The 12,500-nt window shown below is 42.5% G+C and overlaps 2 protein-coding genes across 3 annotated transcripts in view; one reads left to right on the top strand and one right to left on the bottom strand.

Moving 5' to 3' along the window:
* The window catches only part of stard10 (StAR related lipid transfer domain containing 10), an 18,734-nt gene extending 9,946 nt beyond the window's left edge, over nucleotides 1–8,788 (bottom strand). Inside the window, 1 exon segment of the mRNA XM_079824237.1 lies at nucleotides 8,199–8,788. Within this exon segment, the coding sequence (XP_079680363.1) occupies nucleotides 8,199–8,360 (162 nt within the window). The 5' untranslated portion in view covers nucleotides 8,361–8,788.
* A 3,145-nt stretch (nucleotides 8,789–11,933) lies between these two features.
* Nucleotides 11,934–12,500, top strand: part of clpb (ClpB family mitochondrial disaggregase) — an 80,416-nt gene continuing 79,849 nt past the window's right edge. For both annotated transcript variants that reach the window (XR_013817084.1, XM_079823882.1), the window contains exon 1: nucleotides 11,934–12,485. Coding sequence is in view for 1 of the 2 variants with exons in the window: in XM_079823882.1 (XP_079680008.1) it covers nucleotides 12,104–12,485 (382 nt within the window). In the remaining variant the exon portion in view is untranslated. The remainder of the gene's footprint in view (nucleotides 12,486–12,500) is intronic.

The following is a 12,500-nucleotide window of genomic DNA, read 5'->3' as shown; positions in this document are numbered from 1 at the left end:
GGATTGGCTGTGCTGATGTGTTGGATTGGCTGTGCTGATGTGTTGGATTGGCTGTGCTGATGTGTTGGATTGGCTGTGATGATGTGGTGGATTGGCTGTGCTGATGTGTTGGATTGGCTGTGCTGATGTGGTGGATTGGCTGTGCTGATGTGTTGGATTGGCTGTGCTGATGTGTTGGATTGGCTGTGCTGATGTGTTGGATTGGCTGTGATGATGTGGTGGATTGGCTGTGCTGATGTGGTGGATTGGCTGTGCTGATGTGTTGGATTGGCTGTGCTGATGTGTTGGATTGGCTGTGCTGATGTGGTGGATTGGCTGTGCTGATGTGTTGGATTGGCTGTGCTGATGTGTTGGATTGGCTGTGATGATGTGGTGGATTGGCTGTGCTGATGTGGTGGATTGGCTGTGCTGATGTGGTGGATTGGCTGTGCTGATGTGTTGGATTGGCTGTGCTGATGTGTTGGATTGGCTGTGCTGATGTGTTGGATTGGCTGTGCTGATGTGTTGGATTGGCTGTGCTGATGTGGTGGATTGGCTGTGCTGATGTGGTGGATTGGCTGTGCTGATGTGGTGGACTGGCTGTGCTGATGTGGTGGATTGGCTGTGCAGATGTGGTGGATTGGCTGTGCTGATGTGTTGGATTGGCTGTGCTGATGTGGTGGATTAGCTGTGCTGATGTGGTGGATTGGCTGTGCTGATGTGTTGGATTGGCTGTGCTGATGTGTTGGATTGGCTGTGCTGATGTGGTGGATTGGCTGTGCTGATGTGGTGGATTGGCTGTGCTGATGTGGTGGATTGGCTGGATTGGCTGTGCTGATGTGTTGGATTGGCTGTGCTGATGTGGTGGATTGGCTGTGCTGATGTGGTGGATTGGCTGGATTGGCTGTGCTGATGTGGTGGATTGGCTGTGCTGATGTGGTGGATTGGCTGTGCTGATGTGGTGGATTGGCTGTGCTGATGTGTTGGATTGGCTGTGCTGATGTGTTGGATTGGCTGTGCAGATGTGTTGGATTGGCTGTGCTGATGTGTTGGATTGGCTGTGCTGATGTGTTGGTTTGGGTGTGCAGATGTGTTGGATTGGCTGTGCTGATGTGTTGGATTGGCTGTGCTGATGTGTTGGATTGGCTGTGCTGATGTGTTGGATTGGCTGGTGGATTGGCACCAGCTCATCAATGCCAGTAAAGAAGAAAGTGAAAGGTTCTTTACAGGGAGTGCAGAATTATTAGGCACGTTGATTTTCTGATCATATTTTTTTTCCAGGCACATTTGACCAATTCCAAACCACAGTAATCCTAATAACTACTATTGATTTAGTATTTAATAATGTATAAGTGATATATAATTGTTCATGAAGGCTGGAAATGAAAATCACCTTATATTCAGGTGTGCAGAATTATTAGGCATGTTTTCTTTTACAGATAAATTGAGCCAAAAAAGAGATTTAACTCAGACTGAAAAGTCAAAAAGTATTAAATGCCCATGAGAAGGATGCAATACTAATGCAATACTAGACATTGCAGTTAAGGCGTGACCATTGGACAGTGAAATGCTCGTTGGGTCAGCAGGATCTGACAAAAACAGGTGGTGAAGAAAAGACACCTGTTAACCGCAAAAGAATGAAGAATTAAGGTGAAGAATTAAGGGTGAAACCATCAGGAACCCTTTAGTCTCCAGCGCCACCATTTTCCAGAGCTGAACCTACCTGGAGTCTCCAGAAGTGCAAGGTGTCAGGATCTCAGAGACTTCAGTTAGGTAAAGAATCCTAAAAAATGACCCCCACTAGATAAGAATCACAAGCTGAAGTGTTGTAAAATACATGAAGAAGGTTTTTTATAGGCTTTATGGACAGATAGGTTGAGAGTGACTCTTGAAGGACCAGCTCCACATCCTCTAGTACCACTGTTTGAAGAATTCATCTTCCAGAATCTGGCAGTACGTTTTGGGAGTTCATTTTTAGTCCATCTCTGCAAAACGGACTTCAGGATGGACTAAAATTAACTCCCAAAACGTACTGCCAGATTCTGGAAGATGAATTCTAACCTAATTCTTCACCTTAATTCTTAATTCTTTTGCAGTTAACAGGTGTCTTTTCTCCGCCACATGTTTTTGTCAGATCCTGCTGACCCAACGAGCATTTCACTGTCCAATGGTCTCGCCTTAACTGCAATGTCTAGTATTGCATTAGTATTGCATCCTTCTCATGGGCATTTAATACTTTTTGACTTTTCAGTCTGAGTTAAATCTCTTTTTTGGCTCAATTTATCTGTAAAAGAAAACATGCCTAATAATTCTGCACACCTGAATATAAGGTGATTTTCATTTCCAGCCTTCATGAACAATTATATATCACTTATACATTATTAAATACTAAATCAATAGTAGTTATTAGGATTACTGTGGTTTGGAATTGGTCAAATGAGCCTGGAAAAAAAATATGATCAGAAAATCAACGTGCCTAATAATTCTGCACTCCCTGTAGATGTACCACTCTTCCCCCAGAACGGCTCTTCTGTGGTTTATCAGCTGAGAGGTGTTGAGCATTTCCCTGTTCATCAGGAGTCATTAATCCGCTCTGATGGACGTGGCTTTGGCTGCATGATTTCCTCTCTCAGGTGCTTCACTTCTGCTATTCTACGCTTTGTTTTATGCATTTCTTCCTACTTTGTAGGTACAAAACACTGGACAAACAGGTTCTGATCTCGCCGGCCGTGAGACACATTAGAGTTTCCTGAGAGCATCAGGGCTGAAGCTCAACTACGTGTCCTTCAGTTCTGGAGAAGATAAACACATCCTGCTGGCTTTCCGTTACAGTTCAAACACACCCGTGTGTGTGTGTGTGTGTGTGTGTGTGTCAACACCTGCTGGAATAACCTGCCCGCCCCGCCCCACACACACCCGGATGTGCCCGTTAAACACACACGGACCTCATGACTAACTCGCCCTTCAGCGATGATCGCACACACACTTCTGCTCGAGCACGTCAAGCCTTTACTGAACAACTTTCTGCTGGACTGAAGCCGCTTCACTTTAGCTGATAATAAAGACATTATAGGAGAATCATAACTCTGATCATCAGGCTTTAGAGGAAGGGTTATTTCTTCATCTGTCAATCATCATTGCATTAACTATAGAAGCATGTTTCTGCCACAGGATAAAAAATAAAGGTAATTCCAAATTTAACCACGCGACTCCGACTCTATGACACGCGACTACGACTTTACTTTACACCTCGCGACTACGACTTTACTTTACACCTCGCGACTACGACTTTACACCTCGCGACTACGACTTTACGCCACGCCCCGCGACTACGACTTTACACCTCGCGACTACAACTTTACTTTACACCTCGCGACTACGACTTTACGCCACGCGACTACGACTTTACTTTACACCTCGCGACTACGACTTTACTTTACACCTCGCGACTACGACTTTACACCTCGCGACTACGACTTTACGCCACGCCCCGCGACTACAACTTTACACCTCGCGACTACAACTTTACTTTACACCTCGCGACTACGACTTTACTTTACACCTCGCAACTACGACTTTACTATACACCTCGCGACTACAACTTTACTTTACACCTCGCGACAACGACTTTACTTTACACCTCGCAACTATGACTTTACTATACACCTCGCGACTACGACTTTACTTTACACCACGCGACTACGACTTTACTTTACACCTCGCAACTACGACTTTACTATACACCTCGCGACTACGACTTTACTTTACACCTTGTGACTACGACTTTACTTTACACCTCGCGACTACGACTTTACTATACACCTCGCGACTACAACTTTACTTTACACCACACGACTACGACTTTACTTTACAACTCGCAACTACAACTTTACTATACACCTCGCGACTACGACTTTACTTTACACCTTGTGACTACGACTTTACTTTACACCTCGCGACTACGACTTTACGCCACGCGACTACGACTTTACTTTACACCTCGCGACTACGACTTTACACCTCGCGACTACGACTTTACACCTCGCGACTACAACTTTACTTTACACCTCGCGACAACGGCTTTACTTTACACCTCGCGACTACGACTTTACACCTCGCGACTACGACTTTACACCTCGCGACTACAACTTTACGCCACGCGACTACAACTTTACGCCACGCGACTACAACTTTACTTTACGCGACGACTTTATTTTACACCTCGCGACTATGACTTTACGCCACGTGACTACGACTTTACTTTACACCTCGCGACTACGACTTTACTTTACACCTCGCGACTACGACTTTACTATACACCTCGCGACTACGACTTTACTTTACACCTCGCGACTACGACTTTACACCTCGCTATAAAAGCATCGGTGCGCTCTGATTCAAAACTTAAGCTTTCGTTGCGGGACAGCTGACGGAAATCACTGCCCACGTCATTTTAAATCTTGCCAATTTGAACATGCGAGCGATTTTATAGCATTCCGTCATACATGGGATGGGAGCTAAGAGAGAGTTTTCTTTGCCCTCATGCCAACAACAGACAGACAAGCCTAAAGAGCGTCACGCATTCCAGATTAAGTTGTTTTCTTTAGTCAAATACACACAAACTTATGTCAAATGTCCATCTTTAGTGAGCAGTCACAAACACAGTTGGTTATGTCTTACGCGAATATAGTGCAATAGTATGCGTGCAAATATTATGAAATCTAAATGTCATTGGTTGAAACGAACGCTGGAGAATTCATTATATTTAAACGATACAATCTTATGTATGTGCGTTGATCAGTGTTGAAAGAAAATAAATGTCTAAAATTAGATTGTTTGATTTATGACCTCACCTGTCGATCTCTTAATGTCTTGTACAAGTCACGATGGGCAAGTGGCAGATGCTCGGCAAGGTTTGATAGTTCTTCAGCAGTTTTATAAGCAAAGTAATTCCAACTTTCACGTCTAATCCGCTCTTTATTAACTCCTTTTGTGCGTGTTGAGTGAGATTCAACTGCTGTATTAATTTTGTTCCTCTATGGAGTCACATTTGCCCGTTTCGCGTCAGTTTGGGTAGCGCACTGCCACCTAGCGGTGAACTTCGGAACAGCAGCATATACCGAAATGAGCAAAATCTTGATATCGTACCGTTTGAAAGCTGCAGCTCATACAGAACGCTGCTGCCAGGATCCTGAGCAGAACCAGAAAATATGACCATATCACACCAGTCCTCAGGTCTTTACACTGGCTTCCAGTTACATTTAGGATCGATTTTAAAGTACTATTACTTGTATATAAATCACTCAATGACCTAGGACCTCAATACATTGCAGATATGCTGATTAAGTACAAACCCAACAGATCACTCAGATCATCAGGATCAAGTCAGTTAGAAATACCAAGGGTTCACTCAAAGCAAGGAGAGTCTGCTTTTAGCTATTATGCCAGCCGTAGCTGGAACCAGCTTCCTGAACAGATCAGATGTGCTCCAACAGTAGCCACTTTCAAATCCAGACTCAAAACACATCTGTGCACATCTGTCCAGACTCAAAACACATCTGTTTGGCTGTGCATTTACTGAATGAGCTATGCCACTGTACATCCAACTGATTGCACCTTATCTTATGCATTTACTCAATGAGCTCTGTGCTTTGTCCGAACTGCTTGCACTTTAATTATGTGTTTCAATTTAACCCTGTTTTATTTTTAGTTTTTAATTATACTTTTTATTTTTTATTATTTTTTATTTTGTTAAAGGGGCTATATGCAACTTTTTCCCCAAAATAAACGTAACAATAGCCTTTTTATTTGACCATTTATGACTCAAACATCTCCTGATGAGCATACTGACACCTTGTCCGCTCACAGTGGGTGCACCTATAAGCCTGTATCCTATTTTCCCTATTTTCTGGCGGGTCGTCTTTTCCCGCGCTGTCTGCGGATGTGACGTCACCACCGCTGCGAGAGCGAGCAGAAAATGAGAGCAGTTGTTTTTTGGCCACAGGTGTCAGTCGCGAGTTTAAATTTCAGAAAAACGCATATAGCCCCTTTAAGGCTGTCTGGGTGGAAGAGGTTGAGAGAAGGGGGAGCGATAAATCAAAATCCCTCCGCGCGAGGACGATCCGTTTAGATCTGCTCTGACGGTCAAACAAAGTAGAGATAGCCCTGGTGTTCCTGTCCAGGAAGATTTGTCTGTAAGGGTAATGTTTAAATGCACAGTTACCTGACAAATATTTTTTAAGTAAACCTGACTCTCCATTTTCTTCCACCCCAGATAGGGGATTTCATCTTTATCTTTTATTTCCTTTTAATTCCTATTATAACTGTTATACTATATATATATATATATTTTATTTTTTTTCACTTATGACTATTTTAACTTAATTTCTATGTAAAGCACTTTGAATTGCCACTGTGTATGAAATGTGCTATACAAATAAACTTGCCTTGCCTTGAAATAAAATACATACCGGTATTTTCCCAGACTACGACTTTACTTTACGCCTCGCGACCACGACATTACTTTACGCCACGCGACTACGACTTTACGCCACGCGACTACGACTTTACGCCACGCGACTACGACTTTACGCCACGCGATTACGACTTTACTTTATGCCTCGCGACTACGACTTTACTTTACGCCTAGCGACTACGCCTTTACTTTACGCCTAGCGACTACGCCTTTACGTCACACGACTACGACTTTACATCACGCGACTACGACTTTACGCCACGCGACTACAACTTTACGCCACGCGACTACAACTTTACGCCACGCGACTACAACTTTACGCCACGCGATTACGACTTTACTTAACAAATAAACTTGCCTTGCCTTGAAATAAAATACATACCGGTATTTTCCCAGACTACGACTTTACTTTACGCCTCGCGACCACGACATTACGCCTCGCGACTACGACTTTACTTCACGCCACGCGACTACAACTTTACATCACGTGACTACGACTTTACGCCACGCGACTACGACTTTACGCCACGCGACTACGACTTTACGCCACGCAACTACGACTTTACGCCACGCAACTACGACTTTACACCACGCGACTACAACTTTACGCCACGCGACTACAACTTTACGCCACGCGATTACGACTTTACTTTACGCCTCGCGACTACGACTTTACTTTATGCTTCGCAAATACGACTTTACTTTACGCCACGAGACTACGACTTTACGCCTCGCGACTACGACTTTACGCCTAGCGACTACGCCTTTACGTCACACGACTACGACTTTACATCACGCGACTACGACTTTACGCCACGTGACTACGACTTTACGCCACGCGACTACGACTTTACGTCACGCCACGCGACTACAACTTTATGCCACGCGATTACGACTTTACATCACGTGACTACGACTTTACGCCACGCGACTACGACTTTACGCCACGCGATTACGACTTTACGCCTCGCGACTACGACTTTACTTTACGCCACGCGACTACGACTTTACGCCTCGCGACTACGACTTTACGCCTCGCGACTACGACTTTACGCCACGCGACTACGACTTTACGCCAACGACTTTACGCCACGCGACTACGACTTTACGTCACGCGACTACGACTTTACGCCTCGCGACTACGACATTCCATCAAACGACTCCGACTTTACATCAGGCGACTACGACTTTACAGCACGTCACTTCACATCCCGCGACTCCGACTACGACTTTACATCAAGTGACTCCAAATTTACATCAATCGACTTCGACTTTACGCCACACGACTCCGACTTTACACCTCTCGACACCGACTTTACACCTCCCAATTCCGAATTTACAAAACACAACTCCGACTTTACATCTCAGAATTGCGAAATGTAAACACACTTGTGAGATTAAAAGTCACAATTACCGTTTAAAATGTTTTATTCTGTGGCGGAAACAAGCTTCCATTTTAAACTAAGCATTTAAACATCATCCTAGACACATCACTGGCAGATATTGATATTTAAATGTGCTTTTAGCAAGCATCTGCTATACTGTTATAAAGATCTCATTGATTTACATCACTGGATAGAATATGTTTGCCTCTGAATAAAACTGAGCTGCTTTTTCCTCCATATTTACACTTTATGAGCCATAAAGCCTGATCAACACAAACAAACTTTCGTGTGGTATAGCGTCTCGAGGTGTGTGGTTTGAGCGTGGCACAGCTGAAGGCCTGTCCGTCACACACACTCACCTTGATCTTGTGTAAACTCTTCTCCTCCTCCAGCACTTGGATCCACACGCAGATGCCGCTCTTGTTGTAGGTGGGACTCCAGCCATCATCGCACTGACACTCGTGTTTGAAGCGGCTGAAGGCTCGGTCGTCCGGGATCAGAACCTCTTCCCCGGACATCATCTTCCTCCTCTTCCTCTTCCTCCTGCTGATGAAGCTGCTGCGACAGGAGAGCTCGCGGTTATAGAGTTGCTGGGATAAGTTTAGTTCTATTTGGATGATCGCGTGAAACGCACGGGCGGTTTCTCTCTGAACCGAGACTCTGCGGTTTCGGATCCCTGATTCACATCAGATGCTCAAACATATGCTCATATGATGCGCGTGTCGCGCGCCGGTGCGGAAGCGCGCGTTTAAATACCCAGATATACAGATACACTCATTTATGAGTGTGTCGAAAATAATAAACGCAAACGCGTTTCCCGGTGAAATGCACAAGCAGCTGTTTCATCCCGCTGTGTGTGTGTGTGTGTGTGTGTGTGTGTTACACTGATGAGCAAAGGCGGGTGCGCGCTGGCACACACACACACACACACACACACACACGCATGACTGACTGACAGATGAGCTCCGCCCACCCTCATGCACGCGCCCAGCGCTGACGTGTTGCTCTCTCCAGCTTCGCACCATAAACCTGTATTTTGCATGTAATGATGATAATACTCATCATGCAAAATAATATCAAACAGAAAGGAACATTTTTTGCGAGGCATTGAGTGAAGTTTTACAGGTTTGTCACCCTACCCTGTGCGGGTCTCGAACCCGGGTCTCCGGCGTGGGACTGCGGTCTTTAGCGAGGCGCGCCCGTCTCACACACCCGAGACCCGGGTTCGAGTCCCGCTCGGAGCGGGTTGAGCACGACCGGTTATATAAAAATGTGGGATTGGCTGCACTTGTTAATAAAGCGTTTTACGATCATATTGTGAGAAATAATATCATCATGCATGACTTTTCTAACTATAATTTCATAAGTCAGGTTTTACGGAGTTAACGATCAATGGAGTAAAAACTTCATTTAAAGTGTTAAAATAACCAAGCAGAAGATGTGAGACACCACAGGAAGTTTGTGGTTTGGAGATGTTAGGTTTTTTTCTTTTCATGAAACCACAGTTATCTGCACAATCTTTAAAGCATCTCCTCTGATGCCACACTGTGTGCTATTCTCATAACTGAGTGACCGCATGCTTCCCTCAACCATCCATTAATACCTACTTTTTCAACGGAGTACTTTGGACTCTCATGTAAAGTCGAGCAGCATTTGAATGTCCAACACCTCTAATAAAAGCGCAAACATCTCTGAGATCAAACTATGTAAATCTATTGAAGATGTCATAAGAAGTTCAGGTTTTATAGATGTTCTTAAAGTCATAATGAAACAGAAGTTTCTCTAGTATATTGAGAAACGCTTGTCGAACAAGAACAAATGTAGGGCGGGGCTTGATTGTATGGTTGTGGATTGCTATTGGCTGATCTCCTGTGAGTGACAGGTCATCAGAGAAGAGCTGCAGTTATTCTGAGGGAAAGTCATGCTCGTGTTGTGTGAGTCTTGACGCCCTCTGCAGGTCGATCCTATAAAAGAGATGAAATTATGACATGCTTTTAACATTAAAACAGCATGACATTCTAAGGCATCATTTCGACATTTCATCTAATATTTTTACAGTATGTAGGCCTACTTTTATATTACAGCCTATTATAAAAGATAATATATATATTTCAATTTAGTATGTCCTAATTCCACATTTGTCCTCATATTTGATCTAGTGTGTCATCATTTTGACTTTTTTGATGATTTTTCATATAATTAACTATATTTCATCCCATAATATTGGTTAATGTGTCAAAATCTTGCCTTTTTAGGACATGAATATTAGTTAGTATGTTATAATTTTGACTTTTTAGGTCATAAATATGATTTCAAGTCAAAATGTCACCTTTTCATGTCATAATTTCGACTTTACACCTCATACTTTTCCCATCATTTTGTTTTATATGGTCAAAATTGTGGGTTTCCATCTCTTAATTGACTTAGTATGTCCTAATTTCAGCCTTTTATCTAATAGTTTATCTAGTATGTCATAATTTTGACTTAGAATATCTATTTTTCATCTATAAATATGACTTAGAATGTGAATAATGCAGCTTTTTCATTGTCTAAATGACTTAATCTAGAATAATTTCAATTTATGTCACATTGATTTCACATTTTTTCCTCATAATTGATCTAGTGTGTCATAATTTGGACTTTTTTGATGATTTTTCATATAATAAATGTTATAATTTCGACATTTCATCCCGTAATATTGGTTAATGTGTCAAAATCTTGCCCTTTTTAGGACATAAATATTAGTTAGCATGTTTTAATTTTGACTTTTTAGGTCATAAATATTAGTTAGTATGTTATAATTTTGACTTTTTAGGTCATAAATATGATTTTAAGTCAAAATGTCACCTTTTCATGTCATAATTTTGACTTTACACCTCATACTTTTCCCATAATTTTGTTTTATATGATCAAAATTGTGGCTTTCCATCTCATAATTGACTTAGTATGTCCTAATTTCAGCCTTTTATCTAATAATTGATCTAGTATGTCATAATTTTCACTTAGAATATCGATTTTTCGTTTATAAATATGACTTAGAATGTGAACAATGCGACTTTTTCATTGTCTAAATTACTTAATCTGCCATAATTTCGATTTATGTCACAATGATTTCACATTTTTTCCTCATAATTGATCTAGTATGTCATAATTTGGACTTTGTTTGGTGATTTTTCATATTATAAATGTTATAATTTTGACATTTCATCCCATAATATTGGTTAATGTGTCAAAATCTTGCCTTTTTAGGGCATGAATATTAGTTAGTATGTTATAATTTTGACTTTTTAGGTCATAAATATTAGTTAGTATGTTATAATTTTGACTTTTTAGGTTATAAAAATGACACTAAGTCAAAATGTCACCTTTTCATGTCATAATTTCAACTTTATACCTCATACTTTTCCCATAAATTTGTTTTATATGGTCAAAATTTGGGCTTTCCATCTCATAATTGACTTAGTATGTCCTAATTTCAGCCTTTTATCTAATAATTGATCTAGTATGTCATAATTTTCACTTAGAATATAAATTTTTCATCTAAAAATATGACTTAGAATGTGAACAATGTGACTTTTTAATGTCTAAATGACTCAATCTGCCATCATTTCAATTTATGTCTCAATGATTTCACATTTTTACCTCATAATTAATCTAGTATGTCATAATTTGGACTTTTGTGATTTTTCATATAATAAATGTTATAATTTCGACATTTCATCCCATAATATTGTTTAAAGTGTCAGAATCTTGCCTTTTTAGGTCATGAATATTAGGTAGTATGTTATAGTTTTGACTTTTTAGGTCATAATGGATCTAGTGTGTCATAATTCAGACCCTTCTTTGGACGATTTTTCATCTAATAAATGTTAGTGTTATAATTTCGACAATTCATCCCATAATATCGGTTAATGTGTCAAAATCTCGACTTTGTAGGTCATAAATATGACTTTTTGAGGTAAAATGTCGCCTTTTCAACTCATAATTTCGACTTTTCACCTCAGAAATATTTACTTATGTCAAAAGTTCGACTTTGTATGAGCGCGCGCATTGCAGCAGAGTGACGCTAAGAACTACATTTCCCATGATTCCGTGCTCCCCGCGGCGGATGTTTTTCGGTTACCGGACGCACGTTTCTCAAGCTCTCATCCTCCCGCTGACATTAAAATTATAAATCGCCCGTCGGTTGTCACTGAAACTAAACCCGCCGTCTCGTCTGATAACGGAACCCGTTGTTGTTATCGCGTCAGCGCGGAGGGTCGCGATGTTGTTGTCGTCGGTACCGGCGCGCGTCCTGATGCGAAGGTCGCGGAGTCTGTCGCCGTGTCGCGCGCTGCAGACCGGTCACGGTGAGGCCTCCCGCTTCCGAAACCTGTGTGAGCTCGAGCCGAGCCGGAGCCCGGTGGCCAGCGGCTCGCGAGCGTCCAGGAGGAGCGTTTTGGGCGAGGAGTCGCACATGCAGTACCATCAGCTGGCCAGCAGGTGGCGCGTGAGTCTGGAGGGCCGCCGGAGCAGCTGGGCGACGCTGACCGCGGCGGGGCGCTGCAGAGGCGGGCACGAGAGCGGCGCACACACCGCGGCTGCAGCGGGCCTTCTCTCCGCCGCGGCGCTCGCCTTCTGCCTCAAGAAAGACCGCGACGACAAAGGTCTTTTACAGTAAA

Source organism: Gobio gobio, assembly GCF_949357685.1.
Source record: "Gobio gobio genome assembly, chromosome: 8".
Classification (NCBI taxonomy): domain Eukaryota; kingdom Metazoa; phylum Chordata; class Actinopteri; order Cypriniformes; family Gobionidae; genus Gobio; species Gobio gobio.
Note: the sequence above shows the minus strand (reverse complement) of the source record. Positions and strands in the feature narration are given on the sequence as shown.